The 25,266-nt window shown below is 58.2% G+C and overlaps 1 protein-coding gene across 3 annotated transcripts; it reads right to left on the bottom strand.

The window, feature by feature from the left end:
* Positions 1-325: 325 nt before the first annotated feature.
* Positions 326-24,983, bottom strand: NAPRT (nicotinate phosphoribosyltransferase). 3 transcript variants are annotated; one of them, XM_075919988.1, is made up of 14 exons: positions 24,714-24,845; positions 23,576-23,732; positions 18,348-18,475; positions 16,151-16,233; positions 15,633-15,763; positions 15,399-15,514; positions 13,814-14,007; positions 13,228-13,368; positions 11,149-11,233; positions 8,391-8,471; positions 7,695-7,797; positions 6,615-6,772; positions 4,802-4,909; positions 326-3,672 (listed from the first exon to the last, which is right to left on the bottom strand). In XM_075919988.1, exons 3-14 carry the CDS (start codon positions 18,438-18,440, stop codon positions 3,613-3,615), a joined length of 1,353 nt encoding a protein of 450 aa, XP_075776103.1. In that variant the 5' UTR covers positions 18,441-18,475; positions 23,576-23,732; positions 24,714-24,845; the 3' UTR covers positions 326-3,612. The 3 variants fall into 3 exon arrangements, with proteins under 3 accessions (XP_075776103.1, XP_075776102.1, XP_075776101.1); XM_075919987.1 differs by lacking the exon at positions 23,576-23,732 and adding an exon at positions 18,894-18,991; XM_075919986.1 differs by lacking the exon at positions 23,576-23,732 and having other exon boundaries at positions 24,714-24,983.
* Between the last annotated feature and the right edge of the window lie 283 nt (positions 24,984-25,266).

Below are 25,266 nucleotides of genomic sequence, written 5' to 3'. Positions count from 1 at the left end.
ATAGGGGTGCACGAGTCCTGAGCATGCTCTGAGTTCTAGTGTGTCTTTGTGTTGTTATCGTTGCTGGATTTGTAAGTATTGCTTCAATGTATTAGTTATTGGTTTAATTAATAGTTAAATTGTGTTAATTTCACTGTGTAATTCTGTAAAGTGTATCTAAGTTCTGTTAACCACACTGTGTAAATTGTATAATTTTGTGTTGTGTAGTAGTGTTGTATTTAGGTTAAGTATAAGTGTTAGAAATAGAAGCCCAGGAGTTACATTGTAAAAGTAGATTTATGACTAACTCCACCAGCTGCCCTGAAATAACCACAGAGGGGCTGGCTTTGGACAGAGTTTTTATTATCATTATATTGTCTTTGTTTTTGTATTTTTTTGTTAAGCAAATTAGAGACAGTGATTTGGTACAGTTGATTGTAATCAAAGAAGTTTGTAATTAGTTAAGTACAGCTAAGTTCAGGGTTTTCTACCCTGTAAAAGCATTGGGCAATTGCTAGTTTAAAAAAACCATTTGCTAATTGTTTTGATAAAAAAATCATTCCACTTAATAAAAATAATTTGTTTCACCATCATCCAGTAGTTTTCACTGGGTAGTCGGCTTTAACCCTCGAGGCTCCCATCACATCACAGAACCAAAGTGTAACACTCATTTCCCTTTTTCTACATGGGCACTAGATTTGCCCTTTTCAAGGCTTCTTTCTCATCTTCCATGACTTTTCAAAGATGATAACTAATGGCTCCGATATCTTCTCTATCAGCTCCTTGAGTATTCTAGGATGCATTTCATCAGGCCCTGGTGACTTGAAGACATCTCACTTTTCCAAGTAACTTTTAACTTATTCTTTTCCTCCTTTAACTTCTGAACTTACCTCTTTTTCTCCAGGAGTTACTATTACATCATCCCCACCAACCTTACACACCTCTGCCATGTCCACATTTTCTGTTATTGTTTTTCCCTCTTCATGGAGCAGTGGGCCTGCCCAGTCCTTGATTTTCCTCATGCTTCTAATATATTTGCAGAGTTTTTTCTTGTTACTCTTTATGTCTCTAGCTAGACTGAGCTCATTTTGTGCCTTTGCCTTTCTAATTTTGCCACTACATGTTTGTGTCATTTGCTTATATACATCCTTTGTACTTTGACCTAAGTTTCTACCAACTGTGCCAACTCCAGGCACTGGTTTCTATTCCGTTTACATGGCACTTGTGGTTTCAAAGACCCCGCAAGACCTCTCCTGGGGTCTGCAGGCAAAGTGTATTGTGGGAAATAAGGCACTAAGTTCATACTCAATGATCCATCTTTAAGAGGTTAATCTGCCCCTTGCAGAACCTCATTGGGACCCTAAGGCCACAGCTCATTTCAGGATTAGGTTGTAAGTTTCCCCAGTTTAGCTGCATTGCTGGGGCTTTCATGCACCTTATGAAGCCACGGATACTGGCCACCAATGTTCCCTCTAATTTTTCTCATCCATGTGCAGAATAAATATTGTTATGTGCGCAGAGGCATGTGTGGATGTGCACCACCAGTAGAAACACATGCTGCTGGCTGTGGGCACTGCAGGCAGTCTGCTAATCAGTTGGGCGGCATTTAACTCTCTCCTGGCTGGCCGTCCAAGTGCTCAGCTTACAAGGAACACTGCTGGCCACCGTTAGCAGGATTGTAGCAGGTTGTCCATTTGCTCCAGGCATAAAAGGGGTTAAAAGAGCACTGGGAGAGGGCTGTAGCAAGGGCCCAATCATGAGAGGCCTTGCAGCAGCCAATCAGAACCCAGGAGGGCTGTATAAAAGAGATGGCTGGCCAGACTCCATACTCTTTCACTCCAGCCCTGCAGGAAGAAGGACCCAGCTGCTGCTAGCCATGGTACCATGGGCAATGCAGTGCCAGGGAAAGGCAGCATGAGCCTGGGGAGCTGCAGGCTGAATTGACCCAAACTGAGGCCCAGCAACAAAGGCCTGGGACACTAGGGCAGGCAAAGGCACCAGGTCCCCATCCCCTTGCCTATGACCAGTTGCCATGTTAGACTGCAGTGGGCCCCTTGGATAAGGGGCTAGGTGACGCCTGGCTGTAGGGTCACTGAGGCAAGGTGGGTTTGGGGGTTCCCTGAGGGGGGGACCCCAGAGAGTGGGCACGGTGCATGGAGGAAAGGGTTCCGCCGTCTGGGAGGGACACGGATCCTAGCACAAGGTGGAGGAGAACAACAGGCACCAGCAGGCATATGACAGCCAGACGCAGGCGCTCTGGTACGGAGCAGAGCTCATTCCCAGAGTGCCCAGCAGGAGGCGCCGTGCTGGCGAGTCGCATCATGTTACAAGGATACAGAACAAGTCTTGAGCCAATGCGATTACCATGATCCTACATGTTAGCTCTACGCTAAAGGGAATGAAGAGCCCTAGCCTCGAAGCAGAGAATTTCCTCCTCAACCTGGCACAGACGCGAGAGCTTGTTTCCACTGAGGACAAATCAGCTGTTTCTTAAACAACTGTGTTTGTGATGTGCAAGCCTAAAATAGACCCCAGCTATTTTCCTGTAGCAGTGACGGCTCTGTAGTCACCATTCTGTTTTCAGCTTACAACAAACATGAACTAAGGAAAAGGATACAATGATTGTCCTTGGAACTGTAACAACGTTCTTGTTCGACTGTGCATGTTGCTCCTCTGTCACAAAGAAATCATAGAATCATAGAACCATAGAGCTGGAAGAGACCTCAGAAGGTCATCAAGTCCAGCCCCCTGCTCTAGGCAGGACCAATCCGAACTAAATCAACCCGGCCAGGGCTTTGTCAAGCCGAGACTTAAACACCTCTAGGGATGGAGACTCCACTACTTCCCTAGGTAACCCAGCCCAGTGCTTCACCACCCTGCTATTGTCTGTGAATGAGGAACATGCGTGTTAAGAGTTAAGCATGAAGGCCTTCACCGGACCACGAGGTTGTAGGGAGGAACCGGGCAAACCCCTATCAGGTGGGAGCTACAATTTCAAAGAGAACAATCGTCACATTCTTTTACTTACTTCATGAAGTTTGTTGTAAGCCTGGAACAGAAGGGTGAGGATAAGGGTCTAATCCTGTCTTGACATCAGATACAAGCAATCTGCCTGACGCAGCTCTGTCAAATGGGTTTCCTGTTCCTTAATACTTGAACTCTTGCAATATTCTTCTTCTTCATCGTAACACGTGCATAACCGAAAATGGGATTTTTCTACTCCATATTGAGAGAAGTGCCATTTTGATGGAAAAATATGAGCGGGTCAACGTAAGGAGATAGGACTTTCCCAAACACAGACGGCCAAACAGCCCCAGTGGAGAGCTGCGGATTCCGGCACCTGATTAGGAGTCAAACTAGGCATGGCCTTGCTGGTCCTCCGCCGCACCCATTTCAAATTGGATCCGAAAAACCTGCCTCCCCTCTGCACAGGCCCTGGCTGGGGATTCATTTTGCCACAGGCGATGGAGCTGGGCTACCTGGCCGCTACTGCCCTGCGCAGCAAAACCATCATTGGAGAAAATATTCACCAGTTGCATAAAAACACCCGAGTGGCCAGGTGTCTGTGCAGCAGCGGGCTCTTGGGCCGTGCCCGGGGGCAGTTTGCTGCTGGACAGGAGGATGCCGGGCAGCTCACTGGCTGGATCGGCGCAGGTCGTTGAGGAGAAAGTGCAGTTTCTCAGTCACAGCAACCTGGACAGAGGAGAGGAAACCGGTCAGTGTGTCTGATGTCAGACGCGGCCCTTGTTCTTTGATTGTCCCCACGCCGCACACGAGGGGCAGAACCTAGTGGGCATGGGATGCAGGGCCCGGGCTGGCCAGAGATCCCAAGGATAGGCAGAGAAGATCAGGTATCTAACCCGAACATGCGTCTCTACAGCCGCTCTCCTCACAAGGCACGTCAGCCACTCTAGCCAGGAAACACCTCACCCACCAGCTAGATGCAGCCACCTCTGCAGTGGAACGGGAAGCCGTTTAACAGCCTGTAATGCTGAGTCGCACTAGAGGCAGAAGAATCATAGAACTGGAAGGGATCCCAAGAGGCCATCAAGTCCAGTCCCCTGCCCTCACCGCAGGACCAAGCATTGCCTAGACCATCCCTGATAGATGTCTATTCAACTTGCTCTTACATATCTCCAGCGATGGAGATTCCACAACCTCCCTAGGCAATTGACTCATGTTTCACCACCCTGACAGGAAGGAAGTTTTTCCTAATGTCCAACCTCAACCTCCCTTGCTGCAGTTTAAGCCCATTGCTTCTTGTCCTGTCCTCAGAGGCCAAGGAGAACAAGTTTTCTCCCTCCTCGGAACACCCCTGCAGGAACCAAAAAGAAATCCTGCAGGAGCCGAATCTGCAGAGGCGTTTAAGGAGGCAGAATGGAGACTGCAGCCAGGATTCCAAGATAAAAAAAAGTCAGGGCGTCTTTGAGGATCACAGGTTCCTGGGACCTCAGTTCCAGAGCCCCTCTGAAAGATGCCGCCCTCCGAGGTGCAGCGCCCCCTACTGCTGCGCTATAGCATTGAGAGGGGATAGTGTCATATCCCTCCCTGCAGCACAGCTCCCCTAGTGCAGCACTGGGGCATTACAACAAAGGGAGAACACCCCGAACTCACCCACCTCACTCCCCGGAAAGCATTGTACGGCACGTGTCAGAAAGGAGAGCACTGCCTGGAGCGCCGGGGTGCTCCTTGGAAGACTCCCATCCAAGTACAGCTCGGGACTGGCTGTGCAAGGAGCAATTCCAGGTTGACGTGGACGCGCTTGGCTCAAGACGCCCTTCCCACTGGAGCTGGCCCCTGCACTGTAAGTTGGCTCACGTACCTGGTAAGGCTCTGGTTCCTGGAGCCTCTTGTGCACAGGGCTGAGCGTGCTCAGAGAGGCTCGCACGTGGCTCTTGATTTCCAGCAGGCTGGGAAGAGCCTGGCAAACCTGCTCGGGGGCCGGGAGGAGGAGAGAAGGACACACATAAAAACAAGATCCGGGCTGAAGCCGAACCGAGTCTAGATCCGAGAGCACACCGAGACTCGGGCACTTAGCTGGGGTTTTGCTCCTTGCCCCCCCCCCCCGGTAAGATTTGATTATACAACATGGCCATGGCAGAGAGATCTCTGAAAACATCCGCTCCGTGTGCAGCGGCCTTCAGAAAAGCAAATAGGATATTAGGAATCATTAAAAAATGGATAGAGAATAAAACAGGGAATATCTTATTGCCTCTCTATAAAACCATGGTACTGCCCACATTTTGAATACTGCGTACAGATGTGGTCACCTCATCTCAAAAAAGATCTGTTGGCATTGGAAAAGGTTCAGAAAAGGGCAACAAAAATGATGAGGGGTTTAGAACGGGTGCCATATGACGAGAGATTAAAGAGACTGGGACTTTTCAGCTTAGAAAAGAGGAGACTAAGGGAGGATATGACAGAGGTCTATCAGATCATGACTGGAGTGGAAAAAGTGAATAAGGAAAAGTTATTTACTTATTCCCACAATACAAGAGGGGTCACCAAATGAAATTAATAGGCAGCAGATTTAAAACAAACAAAAGGAAGTTTTTCTTCACTCAGCGCAGTGTCAACCTGTGGAACTCCTTGCCAGAGGATGCTGTGAAAGCTAGAACTTTAACAGAGTTCAAAAAAGAACAAGATAGATTCATGGAGGTTGGGTCCATCAATGGGTAGGAATGGTGTCCCTAGTCTCCTTTTGTCTGGAGGTGGATGTCAGGGGAGGGATCACGTGAGGATTCCCTGTTGTGATCCCTCCCTCTGGGGCATCTGGTATTGGCCACTGTCGGTAGACAGGATGCTGGGCTGGGTAGACTGTTGGTCTGACCCTGTCTGGCCGTTCTTATGTTCTGTTCTCCTGCACACATGATCTGATTGCAAACCGGAGCAGGGGGTCTCCTGTGAAGACTGCCCCTCCCCCAGCTCCACTAGGGGCTCTTCAGTTCCATTTGCCTGTGAAGCTCCCTATATCCAGGGGCGCAGAACACTGGGGCCCACGCAATGTTGCACAAGTCCTCAGGGCACCTGATTCCTGATCAGCCAAACCACCTCCCCCCCCTCCCTGGCACCGCCAGAACTGCTGACTCTCCTCCGCTCTCCCGTCCATCCGGAGGGCTCCCAAAGACCTACTCGGAGAGTTACTCCCTATGGGAACGCTATAGACAACTTCCCATCCACACGCAGCCACTTCTGGGGTGGAACGCAGCCGCTGCCCCGCTGTACAATGCAACACCATACAATGGCATGGGACCGGAAGGGATTCGTACACTCCGTAGAACTGGGACAAGTGTTGGTTTGGGGGGGCTGAAGCTAATGTGAACACCCCCCTCCCTCCCACCCCGGATGCCGGTTTAACCCCTTGGCTCCTGCAATGTGCGCCAGAAGGACAGGACCTTGGTTTTCTCCTTCCCTGGGCAGATGACCCCCTAGTACCTTGCTGGGGCAGTTCTGATGTCAAGGGAACAGCGTCACCTGCCCCTCTCCTTAGCAGCGGAGAGCCAAGCAGATCACAGCGAGAGGAGTCCCGGCCGCAGGGGAGCCCCCGCCAAGCCCAGAGACAAGCCTGCGCAGTGGTTACAGCCGTGGCGGCAGCAAGGCAGCTTGTGAGGGGGAGGGAAGCTGCCTTTTCTGACCTGTCCATCTTTAAAGTACGTGCGGTGCAGGGTCTCCACTGCCATGGGAGTCACCCTCCTGGCCTCTTCGTGCCGCCCCAGCAGGCGGACAGACACCTCCCGGCCTGCCTGGGGAGGGGGCTCCGTCTCCAGGGCCATGAGATCCATAAAGGCAAGACCTGCCAGGAGTCGGAGGCAGACGTTAGCTGCCCCGGTGAGGGGCTGTGCGCCTGGGGGGTCAGAGCAGTGCTGCCCCAGGGCGGGGAGCAGGGCAGGTTAGATCCAGACCCAGGCTTAGATCCTTTGGCTGCCGTTCTGACGCGCTCCGGAGCAGGGCAGGGGGAGCACTGCTGAGCTGGGGGCGGCGGGGGGGGGCACACGCAGGGGATGTGCCGGGAGCTCCTATTCAAGAGGGGTGGGATCTACGCTGCCACACACGTCCATGATCCCAGCCCTGGGCGGCAGAACTGGGGCTGGGAACGGCAGCCGGCACCAGCCACCGAGCCGCCCCCAGTCACAGGCCTGGGCGCACACGGCGCTTTCAGCAGCGGAGGGAACAGCAAGGGCGGGGGGAGTTTCAGCCCAGGGGCAGGGGGAGGAGCTGTCCGCACTTTGGGCTGCTGAGTAGCCGGGTCAGCCGAGGGGGAGTCTCTCTCCTGCAGGGCGAAATCCCAGCTCCGCAGAACTCCCCCAGAGAGCAGCACCGGGGCACAAGGCCAGAGGGGGGGTCGCGAGGGAAACGGGGGATGGCCTCCAGGGGGAAGGGTCAGCCTCTGTGGTCCAGGGGGTCCCAGGCCTTCTGCTGGACCGACGGGAGCTTTACACATTAGCGGGCCGTTCGGTTCCACCTGCGAGAGCTCCCCTGGCCACAGCCTCGCTCCCGCCCTGCGCCAGACTCGAACCGGGGACCCCAACGCAGCGGCCACCGATCCCAGCTCCAGTCCCACCCCTTGCACCGCGAGCCAAGCCTGGGGCGCGTGAGCGGTGCATGTTGCAGGCACGGTGCCGCAGGGCTCTGGGGGACCCGTCTCTACCCAGCCAGGCCCGTAGTCCCAGGGTGCTGCCTGGTTTTGTGGGGTGAGAGCTGGGTCAGAGTCTCACCGGCAGCGTCCCTGAGCCTGTACACCGCCTTGCTCCCCGGGACGGTCATCTTCTCCTCCTCCTCCGTCAGCTTCAGCGTGGGGCGGCCATTCACCTGCACCAGCTACGGGAGGAAGGGGGGAGATGAAGGGTTCTGAACAGCTGGCGGTTCCCTCTAGGGTCCTGGCAATGGGAGACTTTGCATGCTCCCCCCACGTCAATCAGGGCCTGGGGAGGGGGAGCACGTGAAGTCTCGCGCTCCCTGCCCACAATTTTCAACCCAAGAGTTTCTCTTCCATCGTGTCAACAGCACGGCCACCAAAATAATTCTAGCGAATCCCAGCACCGTGTGTTCACGTGGAGCGTTTCAGGCAAACATCTCGAAGCCACTGATGCTGCCCGCACTTTGCAGACAGCAAAACTAGGATGAGAACTCAGCTGTGACGCCCCGTTCCTAACCACTAGGCCACACAGCCTCCTTCCATTCCATCCTGGAAATGGAAGCCAAGTCCCGCTGTCTGGGAATCAGAACCGCTCAACGCCCCTGAAGTCCCACAAGGAGCCCAGACAAGCTTGAAAGGCGAATTGTAGAATTGTGGCCAGTTTCACCAGGAAGCCGCAGTTTGGTGCAACTGCCGGTCTGCCCTTTGCCGTTCGGCACCCTAGGGCCTTTGAACCGAACTGCAGGCCGGCCAGTAACTGCCCCCGGGAAGTTACCTTGTAAACGCAGCCCAGCGAGGGCTGCAGGGGGCACGTCACCAGGTTGGTCCCGATGCCGACCATGTCAATTTCGTTCCCCTGGAGGAGGAGACAGAAGACAAGGAATCGGTGCTGCCCCAGTGCCTCGCCCTGCGCTCGGTGCTGGACTAACTCGTCCTGAAGAGTTTACGTCCTGCTCCTCGACAGCCCTTCCTCCAAGGATCTCGAGCCTTTCCAGACATTGGCCGAGCCCCACACCAATCCCTGGGAAGGGGGGAGTTCAATGTTACCCAAGTTCCCTCTAAGCTGCAGGGCCGCCTAACAAGCCCTGTGCAGGGAGATGCCTCTGCCCACTGGCCCCAGCATAAAGCTGTAATGGCAGCTCCCCCAGCCCTGCCCATGGCTGCTCTGGGCTGGGGTTGGTGGGGAGGGGCCTCTCCCCCCTCCCCCGGCTATAGCAGCTGTGTTAGGGCTACGGGAGCGGTGCCTGGCCCCAGCCACAGTGCCCAAGCCGGAGATCCATCAGGGATGCTGCTACCGGGGGAGACGTGCCCCTTCCCTGGCCCTCACCCAGCCTAACCTGGAGCTGTGGCAGCCAGAGAAAGGCACCTCCATGGAGGTAGTCCTTTCTCCTTGGGGCAGCCTGCACCCTGAATCCCTCATCCCCAACCCCACCCCAACCCTCTGCCCCAGCCCTGAGCCCTCCCCCACACCTGAACCCCTCATCCCCTGCCCCAGCCCTGAGCCTGCATCCAACCCTCTGCCCCAGCCCTGAGCCCTCCCCCACACCTGAACCCCTCATCCCCTGCCCCAGCCCTGAGCCTGCACCCCAACCCTCTGCCCCAGCCCTGAGCCCTCCCCCGCACCTGAACCCCTCATCTCCAGCCCTGAGCCTGCACCCCAACCCTCTGCCCCAGCCCTGAGCCCTCCCCCGCACCTGAACCCCTCATCTCCAGCCCTGAGCCTGCACCCCAACCCTCTGCCCCAGCCCTGAGCCCTTCCCCGCACCTGAACCCCTTGGTGCCACCCCTGTCCGCGTGCAGAATGATTTCTGTTGTGTCCCTCCATATTGGTGCCATAGCAACAGACATTCTGCACACGGACATCAGAAATTCAAAAGAACGCTGGTTGTTAGCCTCCTTTTTTAGATGGGGAAACTGAGGCAGGGAAGGGGCGGGCTGACGGCCTCTCTGAGTCAGAGCTGGGAGTTAAACCCAGGACTCCTGGCCCCCTGCCCTGCTCTAACCACTGGACAATCCTTTCTGCCTTATGCTGCATGAGGAGTCTCCCCTGAGCGGCTGGCTTGGAGCTGGGACGTGACCCACAAAGGTAGCTCCCTGCTGAGTAAACCCCCTTGTCTGGGGGGGCAGGACCCCCATTAGCTTTCTGCCCAGCTCCTGGGCCGGCCACCTCTGGCCTCCCTTCTGTGATCAGAGTCTCTGGCTGTCCCCCATCAGCGGGAACATGATGTTCCTGGCCCCAGACGGCTCCTCGTTGGGTTCCCAGAAAGGCCCAGGAGGTGCAGCGGTTCCCCCATGGGGCCACCAGCCCAGGATCCTGGTAGCCCCGGAGAGTAGCAAGGCCTGACACTCCCAGGATGGCAGACCCCAGCCCAGAGCCGCTGCTGGCCGGTGGGGAACAGGCTGCAATGTGCCGACGCACTGAACCACGAGGCTGGATTACCGCCCCCTTGCCTGGTGCAGCCACCAGGCTGGTCCCACCCAGAGAGCAGCAGCCCGGGAACACGCAGCTTCCAGGTTCATCTGCCAGGAGCTGTTTGGCCACCTGCCCGGCGAGGAACCCTTCTGCTCCCCCCAGGCCGAAGGCAGCGGCTTCGTTCCCTTCGCTCCTCGTGCTGGTTGACACCCAGGCTACGTCTACACTGGCATGATTTTCCGGAAATGCTTTTAACGGAAAAGTTTTCCGTTAAAAGTATTTTCGGAAAAAGCGCGTCTAGATTGGCAGGATGCTCTTCCAGAAAAGCACTTTTTGCAGAAAAGCGTCCGTGCCAATCTAGATGCGCTTTGCCGCAAAAAAGCCCCGATCGTCATTTTCACGATCGGGGCTTTTTTTGAGGAAAAGAAATCTCCACTGTCTACACTGGCCCTTTTCTGGAACAGTTTTCCGGAAAAAGACTTTTGCCCGAACGGGAGCAGCATAGTTTTTCTGGAAAAGCACTGATGATTTTACATTAGATCGTCAGCGCTTTTCCGGAAATTCAAGCGGCCAGTGTAGGCAGCTGGCAAGTTATTCTGGAAAAGCGGCTGATTTTCCGGAATAACTGGCCAGTGTAGACACAGCCCCAGAGTTTGTCCCGAACGGCTATTCCGGATTAACCCCACCTGCAGACGCTGCTTCCAAGCGCCTTGCTCCAAATCCATTTTTCAAGCGGACGAAACTAATTCCGAACAAGAGCGACTGCGCACACAATTCATTGGGCATCGCTCATTCCCTTAAACTCTGGAGCTTAGTCCAGATGAACGTTCACGTGGAGACACGCTCTTAGATTCACAAACGCGCCAGAGCGTAAAACACCCCTCCTCCCGCAAGAGGCAGGTGAATACTAGGACCGGTTCCAAGTGGGGGAAACTGAGGCACAGAGCGGTTAAAGGACATGACCAAGGCAGCCCAGCACCTTAGGAGCGGCCAAATTCATCCCACGCGTGACAGCCTGAGGAGGACCCAGGCACCCCCGGGGTGCTGTGAAAGGTGCCCCCCAGCCATAAGCCCTTCCCTGCCACAGGTGAAAACGTGGCCCCGGCTGAGTCCACCTCACCTCCTGCATTAACTCCTGCAGGCTCCTTTCACTCACATCACTGCTCACCGCAATGCGGATGGTGGCAAGCCAGGGCACCTGGAAGCTGGACACAGTTGAAATGAGTCCCTGTGCGCGGCTGCAGGGTTCCTACAGGGGCAGATGCCCCAGTGGGGCTGAGCCAGCCGCACGGGGTAGTCGAGGCTTTGCTAGACCCTGATGCAAGGTCCCATCAAAGAACCGTCCGAGCAGCTGGGCAGCCCCCCCACGATTCAGGCAGGGGATACAGGACAAGTGGGGCCAGGCCAGGGGCCGTGAGTTTTTGTTTACTGCCCGTGACCGTTCCGTGGCTAAAACGGAGCCTTAATGACGAGGAGGCCTGGTCCCGTCCCAATCTCCTGGATGCTTTTCCAGTGTAGGAGAAAGGCGCCGTCTCAGCTGCTGGGCAGCACTTCTAACCTGTGGCTGGGCTGGGCGTGGGGAGGAGGCTCGGGGCCAGGAGACCAGCGTTCCCTCGGATTGTGCATCGCCACGTGCAGGGTGGATTGTGTTACGTGCACCAACGGGGAGATGGTGCGCGACGCGTCACCTCCCGAGTGGTGCAGACAGGAAAAATCATTCTGCACATGGAAAAATCTGCAGCAGGGGTGAGGCTAAGGGGTTCGGTGTGTGGGAGGGGGCTCAGGCTGGGGCTGTGGGCTTGGGAGGGGGCTGGGATGAGGCATTTGGGGTGCAGAAGGGGGCTCAGACCAGGAAGCTGGGGCGGGGGGGCAGGCTCTGGGTAGGAGTCATGAGGCCCCCTCCAGCACTCTGGTTGGGTTGTGGGGTACAGGAGGGAGCTAGGTGGTGGAATGGACTCAGGGCTGGGGCCGGGGTCTGGGGGGCAGGGTCTGGGTGTGAGTTAGGGAGCAGGAGGCTCAGGGCTGGGGCCAGGGTCTGGGAGTGAGTTAGGGAGCGAGTTAGGGAGCAGGAGGCTCAGGGCTGGGGCCAGGGTCTGGGTCTGGGAGTGAGTTAGGGAGCGAGTTAGGGAGCAGGAGGCTCAGGGCTGGGGGGCAGGGTCTGGGTGTGAGTTAGGGAGCAGGAGGCTCAGGGCTGGGGCCAGAGGCTGGGGGGCAGGGTCTGGGAGTGAGTTAGGGAGCAGGAGGCTCAGGGCTGGGGCCAGAGGCTGGGGGGCAGGGTCTGGGAGTGAGTTAGGGAGCAGGAGGCTCAGGGCTGGGGCCAGGGGGCAGGGTCTGGGTGTGAGTTAGGGAGCGGGAGGCTCAGGGCTGGGGCCGGGGGGCAGGGTCTGGGTGTGAGTTAGGGAGCGGGAGGCTCAGGGCTGGGGCCGGGGGATGGGGGGCAGGGTCTGGGACTGAGTTAGGGAGCAGGAGGCTCAGGGCTGGGGCCGGGGGGCAGGGTCTGGGTGTGAGTTAGGGAGCGGGAGGCTCAGGGTTGGGGCCGGGGTCTGGGGGGCAGGGTCTGGGTGTGAGTTAGGGAGCAGGAGGCTCAGGGCTGGGGCCGGGGGATGGGGGGCAGGGTCTGGGAGTGAGTTAGGGAGCAAGAGGCTCAGGGCTGGGGCCGGGGGGCAGGGTCTGGGTGTGAGTTAGGGAGCGGGAGGCTCAGGGCTGGGGGCTGGGACACTTCCTGGGACAGCTCCCATTCGGTGGTGATGGGGAACAGGTGACTCCATGTGGCACCCCCCTCAGCTCTCATGGGCCGTGATTCTGGGACTCTGTGGCCGGGGAGGGGCACGCCCCCCGACCCCAGCAGGGAGCCGCGGCGGCCGGGGGAGAGGACACCGTGGCAGCGGTGTGCAGAACCACCCTGAGCTGCTGCGTGGGGTTTATTAGGCAGCGGCGCGGCCGCACAGCTTCGAGGGAGCCCTGCGAGAGGTCTGACTCTTGTAACTCCAGCCCAGACAGACGGGCAGCAGGAGGGGGGGTCGATGGCCGAGTGACGGGCCGAGGTGGCAGCTCGCCACAGGGATACGCCCTCTGCCCCGAGCCCCGTGAACGAGGAGGGGCCATCGTCCGTGGCAGTAACCGCCCCTGTGCAGAGCCTACGCTACGGGCTCTGTCTCTGCCCGGGGGGGAAGTGCCCGGCAGAGGGGGAAGCACTCACGCGGCGCCGCAGGTCTGGAGCACCCGGCGAATCGCCCGCGACTGCTGGCCGAGGTCGCCGCTGTCCACGCGGACGCCTGCCGCCCGGTACCCCAGCTGGCTCAGCGCCAGCGCCACGGCGCAGAAGTTTGGGACGCCGCTCCTGCCAACAGCAAAGAGGCTGGGCTGGCCGAAGGGCCCGGGAACCTCGCCCTCCGCGAGCCAGGCCAGGAGAGACGGGCCACGCAGGCCGCGGGCAGGTCAGAGGGGAGTCGAGGGGCCCTGCCTCGGCTAAGGCAGGACGAAGAGCAGCACAGAGGGGGTCCCGGGGTGCTCCGCATGGGCGCTGTCCTGACCCCAGTGCGTGGGGACGGGTGACCACAGGGGCTTGGCCCAGGTGGCATCTCTGGGAGGTACCACGGAGCTCTAAGAAATCAACTCTGCAATCCTGCACATAACCAGCTTTGTCTCCCCTGCCAGATTCATCTTGTACCCTAACTGCCCCCAGCCACCCGATCTGACCCCATTGGCTGCCTCTGCCCCCTCAGTCTATGGGACGGCACCGCACCGGTCACCAGCGTGCTCGGAGAGGCCCCCCGGCGCCTCACCCCATGACGCAGTACGTGTCCAGCAGCCCCTGGAAGTGGTGGGGGAAGGCGATGGCGTACGACACGAAGGCAGCCAGCTCCCCCCGGTTCACCCCGTGGTCGGGAACCCGCAGCAGCTGGCACACCCGCCTCAGCCACGCCTCGGCCAGGGGCAGGAAATCCACCGGCGCGTCTCCGTCCACAGGCGTCAGGGTCTGCGTGGGAAACAACCCATCATCCTCCAGGGTCACTGCCTGCCTCTCCCTTTCGGTAGGGCCTATACAAACACACCTCGAGATGCCCCAGCCCCCTGCCGGTTCTGCAGCAGCAGCCCCGTCGAGAGAGTTCTTAGACATCAGCAACGAGCAGGCACCGAGGCCGGTCAGCTACGTCAAGTGACCCAACGGAGGGGCGGCTGGCCAGGGCTGGGAGCCTGTTCATTCGCGCCGCAGGTTTGGCGCAGAGGTCCTGGATTTCAGACTTTCTGGGATGTCCGTGTGGCCTCCCAGGGAGGAGGGCGGAGACCAGCACCTGGCTGGGGGGCAGGGCTGGAAGAGGGTTTTAGCTTCTGTCTGGGAAGCAGGGGAGAAGGAGCTAGGGAGGGGGCTGGGATTGTAGGGCCCAGCCACCCCCCATCTCAAGGGGGGGCACTGAGGCCTCCTAGCCCCAGTTCCTGTAACCAGATTCCATCTGTGCTGTATCCTGGAGAAGCAATAAACTCCCTCTATTCTACTGGCTGGTGGAGTCTGTCTGTGCCACTCCGGGGGTGCAGGAGGCGGGGGGGGGAGGGGTGCAGAGAGCTGCCCAAGCAGCTGAGCCGCCCTCCAAATTTTAGTCAGAGGATATAGAACAAGTGCTGGGCAGGCCAGGGGCTGGGAATTTCCTATCTGCACAAAGCTAGGAAGATTGTGACCACCTTTGGTTTTTAAATCCATGGGGGGACTCTGGAGACTACAAATCCCAGCATGCAATGCTCCAAGGGGGCAGCTGGACGGTTCACAGTGCCCGTCAGCCGAGCACCCATCGCTGTATTTCCATAGCACACATCAGCCTGGCATGTAGGCCAGGGGGGGCAATCATTTTTGCAGGGGGGCCACTTCACAAATTTTGGTAGTGGTCTCAGGCCAGCTCTGGGCCCCCACGAAAAGGCGGAGCCTCATGAGGAAGGGGCGGGGTCTTGGCAGAAGGGGCGGGAAGAGAGGGGGAGGGAGCTGCCAGCTGCTTTGATCAGCCAATGACTTCATGGACTCCCCAGCCCGTTGGTCTCCATTGGCCTGGGGGCGGGGGAGCGGCAGGGCAGGCTGTGGCCGGATCAGACGGCTTGGTGGGCTGCCTCGGGCCCACGGGCCGTATCTTGCCCACCCTGATCTAGGCACCCACATGGCTCGGCAGACGACTACGGAGAGCGGGGTGGGGCTGCGAGGGTGGGTGGGGAGACTCGAAGCCGAATCGACCCCCAGGAGAAGGGGTGAGTCCTGTGGCAGGACACTGGGGGCTCTCCTGCGGGATCAGCCCCGCCCCCGTCTACCAGGCAGGCCTCTGCCCCCTCTGAGCGCCGGGCAAGGCTCCTGAACGAATCCCGTCTCCACCCGGCAGGGCCACGGACCCGGGGCTGCACCTCCTCCAGCGACGCGAAGGACATGATGTAGGAGTGGGCCACCGTTCCCCCCACCGGGATCCCGAACAGCTTCCCTGCCAGGACGTTGCTGGTGCTGTCAAAGCCTGGAATGGAGAGACGGGCACGTGGGCGAGGGCAGCACAGCCACCCCGGGAGCCCAGGGGGCAGGGATGCCCCGGGGCGAGGAGCTGGCGCGCCGGCTGGGCTCCCGGGCGAGCTCACCCCCGACGTAGGAGTACTTGGAGGCGGAAAGGCCCCCATCCGGGCCCTGGGCGCGACGCAGCCCCAATTCCATCAGCTTCTTATCCGGGCCAGCGAGCATCCGGAACCGGGCAGCGTTGGTGGCCACCAGGCTGGAAAAGGAAAACCCCGAGTACTCCCTGAGCACGACCGTGGCTAGGCCCCGGGAGCTCGCTGCCGACAGGGCGGGATGGGCGCTGTGCGGGGATGGGCATGGCCCCAGCTGCTGGGGTAGGAGGGCGAGATACACCAGGAGGCCAGAGGGGACTCTGGAGCCAGCGGGAGAGGGAGGGGCAGAGCCGCAGCAAGGGACACACGGTGCTGCCCCCGTGGGGGGCTGGAACCCTTCATATACAACTATCCACGCCTGGCACGTGCCTGTTCCCTGGGGAACTCAACAACCCCAGACCAGCACCTGCCACCCTGTGGGATGCTACCCCGCCCACCAAGCCATGTGTCCTAGACCCCGCAGGACAGGCGGTTCCCCAGCATCCCCTCACCTGGCATAGTTGACCAGACACAGCAGCGTGGTCTCCAGGAGCTGCACCACCAGCAGCGGCCCCTTCACCTGCAAGAGCGGAACCTGCCCGGGAAGAGCCGTGGGAAAGAGGGGGCGCTCAGCCTAGCTCCTCCCCCTTCCTCACCCCACCCCCGCTCCCTGGCCTGCTGCTTCAAAGCCACCGGTGGCAAGCCACGCCCAGCCCCGTACCAGGCCAACGCTCTCGCGGGCACGTCCCTGCCAAGCCGCCGGAGCGATGCCGGATGCAACACCGCACTGGGTTCCAACGGCCCCCGACCCAGGCTAGGACTGGGACGCTCCATGCAACAGGGCTCTGGGGCTGCCCCACACGTCCTCCCCGCTTCTCTAGCACAGCGGTCTCCATCGCCCTGCTCAGTCACCCTAGCCCAGAACCTCGCCCACCTCTTTGGCTCCTCAGTGTCTCCAGGACCCAACCTTTCCCCCCCACTTCCCCCCTCCATCTCCACAGCATCCCTGATGCCCACCCCGTCCCGGCTGGCCCCTCGTGCTGCAATCGCCTTGGAATATCGCTAGCGTCTCTCCTGCAGGCTGGAGCTTTCAGCCGCCAGCGATACAGGAGCCGCAGCCGGATGGGACTAGACCCAGCTCTGGCGTGTAGCTGTCAGTCTGAAAGCGCTTCCCAAAGGAGGGCAGAGACTGCTTAGACCAGTGGTTCCCAAACTCTTCGGCATCACGCCCCCTTTTTTATTTTTGAGAAACCCTTACCCCCCTCCCCCCCGCAAAAAATATAGCAGCAAAACTCACTGAGAAAAAAAAATTGGCCTTTTAAGGCCGCCATTTTGAAGTCTGCCCCAGACAGCAGACAGACAGACCGGGCTTTCTTGGAGGCGGGGATTGACGGGGGGAGGGGGTTGCCTCATGCCCCCCCTGGAATTTGTTCACCCCCCTCAGAGGGACGCACCCCCCAGTTTGGGAACCCATGGCTTAGACATTGCGGGGTGTAAGGAGCGGGGGGTCGCTCTTCCTTGCCTGACCGAGCCCAGTGCAAGGCGGAACCTCTGGCTGGAGGCACAGGACGGGGCCTGCCCCTTATCGAGTCTGGTTTGACTCAGGTCTCCCTAGAGCTGATCTCCGGTTCTAGGTGCACAAACCTCCCCCGCCACACGGATGCCTGGGCTCCCCGGGAACTAGTGGACGTCCTCAGTTCTCCTGCATGATCCCCTTAAAGCGCCCAGAGGCCTTTCAGTGACTCGGGGCAATTCCGCCTCCCACCAGCGTTCTGAGCGGTCAGTCCTCAGCTCCCGGTCTGGGGACCGTACACCACCAGGCTCAGCTCCCGCCCTGAATTTTCCCCACGTAGCTATGCATGGGCTAGTCCACTCGTTCGTCATTTCCCTGCTCTTTCTGCAGCTCCTCCGCCTAAGGGCCCTGCTCTGACTTGTCAGAAGCACCACCACGGGCTACCCAACCCTGGGGGGCAGCCCCAAGCCTTGGGGGCCTGATCCAGGCCTGAGGATCCCCACCCCTGCTCCCTGGACTAGCTCCTTCCTTTCCCCCATCCTACCGCGCCTTCTTTGGAGCACAGAAGAGTCTTTTCGTAAGACTGCTATTTGGAGGGCTAAAGCCTTGCTTCATTTATCTAAGAACCCTTCGCGCAGCACAATCCTTCATTTGCAGGAAAAGCGCCTCCTTCTGGTCTTGAAGGATCCAGTGTGAACTAAACCTACAGTCACACCGGTTTCAGCGAACGCAGCCAGAATCAGACTGAGCTCTCCTTGCACCAGCTCTCACCCTCGCCCGCTGGTGCGATGCACACGCGCCTACAGACTGAGATACGCAAACAACCCTGCAGAGGAGATCGCCACTCCAGCATAAAGGGGCAGGGAGAGAAGCCAAGAGAAATGCATTGTTTGAGCCATCCACACTAGACCACTAGTGCCCGGCTATCGTGTAGCACCTTTTATCCGGAGCTCTAAAAGTGCTTTACAAGGGACGTCAGTCTCATTCTCCCCATTGCACAAATGGGGAAACTGAGGCACAGCGGGGTCCCGTGGCTTGCCCATGCGGGCCAGTGGCACAGCCAGGAAGAGAATCCAGCTCTCTCTACTTTCAGACCAACCCTTCGGGCACCCTGACTCCGGAACAATTCACTCAGGGCCGCCTAAGGATCCCCAGACGGCACCCGAGGCCCAGCGCGAACCGACGCTAACGCCCACCCTGGCGAAGACGACAGAGCCCTCTGGCACAGAGGAGACGGTGACTTCGGAGGCGTCCACGGTGCGCAGGTAATCGAAGAAAGCCTCCTCCATGGTGCTGGGCAGGACCGACTGCAGGTACTCGATTTCTAGAAAGCAGCCAGAGATTGCCATCAGCCCGAGCACGGAGGAGGGAGCAGCGCCCCTCCCGCCAAGGGAACAGTGTCCTGGGGTGGTGGGTTTAGGTCCCCTGGGGAAGGAGAATGGCAGGGAATTTTTTCCTGCCCCTCCACTAGCCCTCTAGGTCCCATCTCCCTTACCCCACTGCAGCTCCAAGGCAGGACAGCACAGACTCTCTCCTGCTGCATCCCCATCACACAGCCCGGTCCCAGCTACGCAGACAAGACCAAGCAGGCTTGTCTGGCACCCGGCCGGCAGCAGCTGCAGGCAGCACAGTTCTGAGCCCAAAGCAGGGTTTTGGGGAGAAAGGCACAGGGTGTGGGGGGTTGGGGGGGATGATGGATGTAATGCCCACTGACAGTGAAAAGTATAATCCCCCATCGCTACCTGCTGCATCTGACCGGAGAGGACCCTTCCAGCCAATAGGGATCCAGACCCCACGCAAGAGACACTCAAGTTTGACTGTAATCAGCTTTATCTGCCAGCTGAAAGCAGAGTTAGCATGCGGGAGAATTCACACTTGGCATTTCTGCAGCCACTTCCCTCCCCGTGTCTCCGCTCTGGGCTCTGCGACCACCCTGCAGGGAAGGGGAGAATTCTGGGGAAACGGGGCACAAGGCAGGGACGGGACTTGACCAGGACAGCTCAAAGCATGGGAGGCGAGGGGGGGGGGAGGAGCACTCAGATCTCTCACCAACCAATCCGGCGCTCTAACCACTGAGCAACCCTCCCTCTGAACCAAGGACCTCATGCTGCCAGCTAGCAGAGGGCATGGAGGTCCATTGGGGCTACAGGGACCCTTTTGGTCTGGGGTTTAGGCCCTAGTCCACCAAAGAGCACCAGCTGAAATCTCTGCTGACAGCTTGGGTCTCACATTGATTATCACAAGCCTTGGCGGGGGGCGCGAGGCACGGACATGGGAAATCAGGTTCTTAGAGCCTGGTGGTTAAAGGCAGGTGACCCAGAGGGACAGCCCTTCGGCCACCACAGCTCCAAGGGAAGCGTCTGCACAGAGGGGATTCCAGGAGAGGACGTAACCCGGGAGAGGTGGCCAATGACCCTGTTTCCGGGTGAAGAACGAACGACTGGCCTAGCAGAGGTAGGGATGCTCTGGCCCCTGGGGACGCAAGCTGCTGGCAGGCCCTGGCTCCCAGCCTTGGGAGGGTGAGCTGGCAGGGCTGAGACGGAAGTGGTCCGAAAAGCATTGCCCCGGAGGGTTTGCCGCCAGCTCTGCGCCTCAGGCCCAGTCAGCGCCGGCACCGCCACGACGGCCTTGGTGTGCGTCTCACGCTGGAGTCCTCCAAACCAACCCCCCCCCCCCGAGTGGCCTGTAGCCAGACAGACCAACCCCCCATCTCATCCATCTTATTTGCCTCTCTGAAGCATACAGGGCAGAGAAGGAGCAGTAAAATCAGCATAGTCTATGCTGGCTCATCTGATCCTGAGAAGCTGAAAAAACAGATATGTGGAGAGAGAGAGCGATTACGGCAATAAGCTGGCCTCGAGGCTGCGAGAACGGCCCCGGCTGGCACCCATGTTGATTCGAACACACACACAGTCCCTGGGAGAGGAATTTGCCACTGAGAAAAGAATCCCCAGTAATTCCAATTTAGTTCTCTCTCTTACAAGTGTAAATGAAGTTCACAACTCCCTTGTAAGAACTGGTCTCACAAAAGACAGACCAGCCCCATTTGGCATGACAGATAAGAAAGAGAAATACGTGACCCCATGAGTATAAAGGTGGTACAGCAGCAGACTCCTTCTACCCTCTACCTGCTGGTCGGGTTCGGTGTTTGACCTCCCGAGGTTCTATGGGGACGCCCACCTCATATTTTCGTCTCTCCTAGGAATTGAGGGACCGGCCCTGGCCTGACATGCCGGAGTCGAGAGGCACAGAAGGGGGTAAAAATTGTACCTGGGTGTGGTCCTCTGTCTTAAGTGTACACATAGAAAGAGTAAGCTGTTACTTGGAACCATTATTTCTATTTTTCTATCTTTATCTTTATCTACCATTTTTAAGATCTATATTTTTTTAGCAGTTAAGAAATAGAGCAATAGCCATTGCAACCATATGATTTATAAGCTTCCTCAATAAACCTGTAACTGTTTAAGTTTTAACCTGACTCCTTCAGTTGCTGTAACAGAACCAGGCACAATTTAAAAGAACTTCAGCCGGTCTTAAGGGACAGATATAGGGAGCCCTGACCATCGGCTGACATGGCCCCGGCGGGAAACCTTTGCTGCCCTCAGGCCCCCGGCCGCCCCATTCACAGCGCAGCTCTACGTCGCCCTGCGCGCCGTTCGGAGCAGCCTTGCTCCCAGCGTGCGCCGGGAACCCCCGTGCCAGCGTCACGAGGCTCTTCACGACACCTCGTCCCCCTCGCTGCCACACTGCGCCCGGCTGTGCTGCTGCGAACGGCGCAACCCAAAGCCTGCCGTGCCCTCGACACCGGCGCCCCAGTCTCTTCCCCTCTCCACAGGCCTCAGGGCAAGAGAAGCGTTTGTCCGCCAAGGCCCTGCCGTTCCCATGCTCTGCCCCCGAGGAGCTACCGATCTGGGGAAAATGGTCAAGAGCGAGCGGGCAATATCTGCAGGGGAGACATTTATTCAGGATGGTCAAGTCCAAAGCTAGGGTGACCCTATTTCCCCAGGCCAAATACAGGACACCAAGGGGGGAGGGGTGCTGCTGGCACATGGGACTTCAGCCTGCAGGGGGGTTGGGGTTTCAGCCCTGAAGCAGGAGGGGGGAGCCGCTGGCACTTGAGGCGGGGAGGGGCCACTGGCGCTCAGGGCTCCAGCCTCAGAGTGGTTTGGGGGGGGGGGGGGAGAGGAGGAGCCACCAGCGCTGGGGCATCAGCAGCTTAAGCTCCCAGGACCGGCGTCTCCCCACCCACCTTGCCCCACAGCAGGGATGAAGTTCAGCCCCGCAGCATGCAGGGTGGGGAGGGGAAAGGAGCCGCCGGCGCTGGCGCTTCAGTGGCTGAAGCTCCGCCTGCTGGTGGCTCCTGCCCACCCCTTGCTGCAGGGGAAATATGGGACAACGTGCCCTTTTTTTTAAAACGTTGCAGTGCTGGGAACAGCCCTTAAAGACGGGACTGTCCCAGTGAAAATGGGCGGGAAGGTCACCCCTATCCAAAGCAGACTGCAAAGAGCTACAGAGGGATGTCACAAAACTGAGCGATTGAATTCCATCACGTGGCGTCGCCCAGTGTTGAGAAATGCAAAGTAACGCACACGGCAACATATCATCCCAACGACGCATACAAAATGATGGAGTCTAAAGTAGCCAAACCCATCAATAACGAGATCTCTGAGTCATTAGGGACAGCTGTCTGATCATAGCTGCTCCAAGCCTAGTGACAATCAAAAAAACTAACAGAAAACTGGGACTCATTAGGAAACGGACAGAAAGTATCATATTGCTGCTACATAAATCCATGGTACACCCACATATTGCAGATTTGATCACTCCAGGTGAAAAAAAAATTGGATTTGGGAAAAGGTACAAAGAAGAGCAACAGAAGTTATTAAGCGTAATGAACACATTCCATATGAGTAGAGAGTAAAAAGGCAGGGACTTTTCAGTTTGGAAAAGAGAGGATTAAGGGGATATGACAGCGATCTCTCAAATCCTGATTGATGTGGAAAAACTGAAAAAGGAAATGTTGTTTACTTCTTCAAATAATACAAAAACTAGGAGTCACTCCATGAAATTAAATAGCCAGTAGATCGCAAATAAACAAAAGAAAATATTTTTTCCAGTCAACCTGTGGAACTCCTTGCCAGATGATGTTATAAAGGCCAAAACTGTAACAGAATTCAAAAAAAGAACTAGATAAGTTCATGGAGAATAGGTCCCGCAGTGGCTATTAGCCTATGTGGCCAGAGATCCAGCACCATGTTCTGCACGTCCCTCACCTCTGTGTACGAAAGGCCGGGGAATGGGTGGCAGGATGAATCATTCAATGATTGCCTGTTGTGTTCCCTCCCTCTGGGGCACCTGGCATTAGCCACTGTCAGAAGCAGGGATGTGAACGTATATTCGTGTAAACAGTTAACCAATAAGTCTGGGCTTATTGGTTATCGTTCACGATTACATACAGGCTCCTGCCCCGCTCCTGGGGAGTAGGCTGCTGCCCCGGGCTGCTGCCTCTAGTATCCACATGCAATTGTGTGGGTAACCGATGAGCTCATATTTATCGGTTACCCGTTTAAACAGCTACACTCTTACATCCCCAATTCCCAGGAGAACAGAAAGGCCACTGGGACGGAGTTCCCGCACTACAGCAACCATTATGCCAAGTCACAGCTGCGTAGCAAATGGGAAACAGAGAAACAAGCACGGACGTGAATGTCAAGTGGAAAGAAAGGAAAGTGCTGTGAACTTGCAACTTTTCAAAGGCAAAAACAGACCCAGAATCACAGGGCATGAAACAGAAAAGGCCTGAAATGTCCCCGGATGACATTTTGTTTTCCAAGTAAACAGTGTTTTTATAATTCATTGCGCAGCTCTGCCACGTGGGACCGATAGTGGTTTGGATTGGAGAGCAGGCAGGAGAGAGGAATTAGGAGGAAGTGTGGGTAAAGATTCCACAAGCACAAAAAGGACATCCATCTGCTATTTATTTGTGAAGTCCCTGGATTTGGGGCAGCAGATGAGGGAGATGAAGCAATCAGGACGGCCAAAGCCATGAGCTGAGATAACATTTAACAAGCGATAACTCAAGCCACAGAATTATTCACAGAGCTGCCAATAGTGCTACTGACTGGCCCCTAACAGTTCCTCACGCTGTCCCCTCTGCCTACCTGCTCCTAATGCTCCCTGGCATTGCCTACTCCCCGGTCATGCCCCACATCCATATTAGGAGGCTGTATTAGCCCACTAAGGGTCCCCAAGCAGGAATAATTTGGAGGAGGGAGGGTGATCCCCACACTAAAAAGATAATAGGGTGCTGCCTCAAGCTACTTAGGGCCCAAAGCCTTACAGCCTAGCACTAGATCTGTTCCTGCTGCTCCGTGGCATTGACTCCTGCCCTGCCTGCTCCCACCGCTTCCTGTCTCCACCCTACCTGCCCCACTCCGCCACCGGGCAGACTTGAATCTGGGACACCTCTGGAGCTTAGTGTAGGAGCCCGGGGCAGCTTGAGCTATAAAGCCAGCAGGCTCCCAGCATAGGCTGTCGAGCTCCCTTGTTCTTCTCTCGGGCTGTAAATGGTCCAAGTGCCACTGCAGAGAACAGCGAGCCATGCTAGGTGTGGGGGTTACACACACACTCCACCCACCCCTGGCACTGCTCCACCCCGCCTGTCGCTTCCCAGGCTCACTCCCCCGACTCCCCGGCACTGCCCCCACCTCTTCTGCCCCCCACACTCCCTGGCACTGCTCCACCCCGCCTGTCGCTTCCCAGGCTCACTCCCCCGACTCCCCGGCACTGCCCCCACCTCTTCTGCCCCCCACACTCCCTGGCACTGCTCCACCCCGCCTGTCGCTTCCCAGGCTCACTCCCCCGACTCCCCGGCACTGCCCCCACCTCTTCTGCCCCCCACACTCCCTGGCACTGCTCCACCCCGCCTGTCGCTTCCCAGGCTCACTCCCCCGACTCCCCGGCACTGCCCCCACCTCTTCTGCCCCCCACACTCCCTGGCACTGCTCCACCCCGCCTGTCGCTTCCCAGGCTCACCCCCCCGACTCCCCGGCACTGCCCCCACCTCTTCTGCCCCCCACACTCCCTGGCCCTGCTCCACCCCGCCTGTCGCTTCCCAGGCTCACCCCCCCGACTCCCCGGCACTGCCCCCACCTCTTCTGCCCCCCACACTCCCTGGCACTGCTCCACCCCGCCTGTCGCTTCCCAGGCTCACTCCCCCGACTCCCCGGCACTGCCCCCACCTCTTCTGCCCCCCACACTCCCTGGCACTGCTCCTCCCCGCCTGTCGCTTCCCAGGCTCACCCCCCCGACTCCCCGGCACTGCCCCCACCTCTTCTGCCCCCCACACTCCCTGGCCCTGCTCCACCCCGCCTGTCGCTTCCCAGGCTCACCCCCCCGACTCCCCGGCACTGCCCCCACCTCTTCTGCCCCCCACACTCCCTGGCACTGCTCCACCCCGCCTGTCGCTTCCCAGGCTCACTCCCCCGACTCCCCGGCACTGCCCCCACCTCTTCTGCCCCCCACACTCCCTGGCGCTGCTCTGCCCGCCCCCCAGACCCTACCTGGCCCGCGCAGGCGGAAGCCCCGCAGGAAGGCCAGGCACTCGCCCAGCCCCGCGCCCAGGGCGAAGCCCCCCTGGAAGGGGCAGCGGCGGAAGAAGAGCTCGAAGGCGGCCGGCTCCCGCTGCCGCCCGGCCCGCCAGTAGCCGTAGGCCATGGAGAACTGGTAGAGGTCGGTGAGCAGCGCCCGCGGGCCCGGCTCCATCCCGGCCAGCTCCCCGCCAGCCTCGCACGTGCGGCCGCCAGCTGTCGCGTCACGTGGGGCACAGGGGCGCCTGCGGCCAATGGGCGTCCCCGCAGCCCGCAAGGGCGCCTGGGACTTGTAGTCCGAGCGGGGCTCCTGCTCTTCGCCCAGCCCAGGGCGGCCGTACCAGCGGGGAATGGTATTGGGTATCCCCTCCCACACACACACACTGCTCCAGCGTGGCTTGGTAGAGCCCACTCTGTCATGGCTTGGGTATTTGGGCTCCCACCTGCCATGAAATCACTATAGCCCCCATCGCTTTGGGGTTACTGGGCTCAGCTGCTTTCCTCACTGAGGGCTCAGAGCATCCTG

Source organism: Pelodiscus sinensis, chromosome 2 (assembly GCF_049634645.1).
Source record: "Pelodiscus sinensis isolate JC-2024 chromosome 2, ASM4963464v1, whole genome shotgun sequence".
In the NCBI taxonomy this organism is placed as follows: Eukaryota; Metazoa; Chordata; order Testudines; family Trionychidae; genus Pelodiscus; species Pelodiscus sinensis.
Note: the sequence above shows the minus strand (reverse complement) of the source record. Positions and strands in the feature narration are given on the sequence as shown.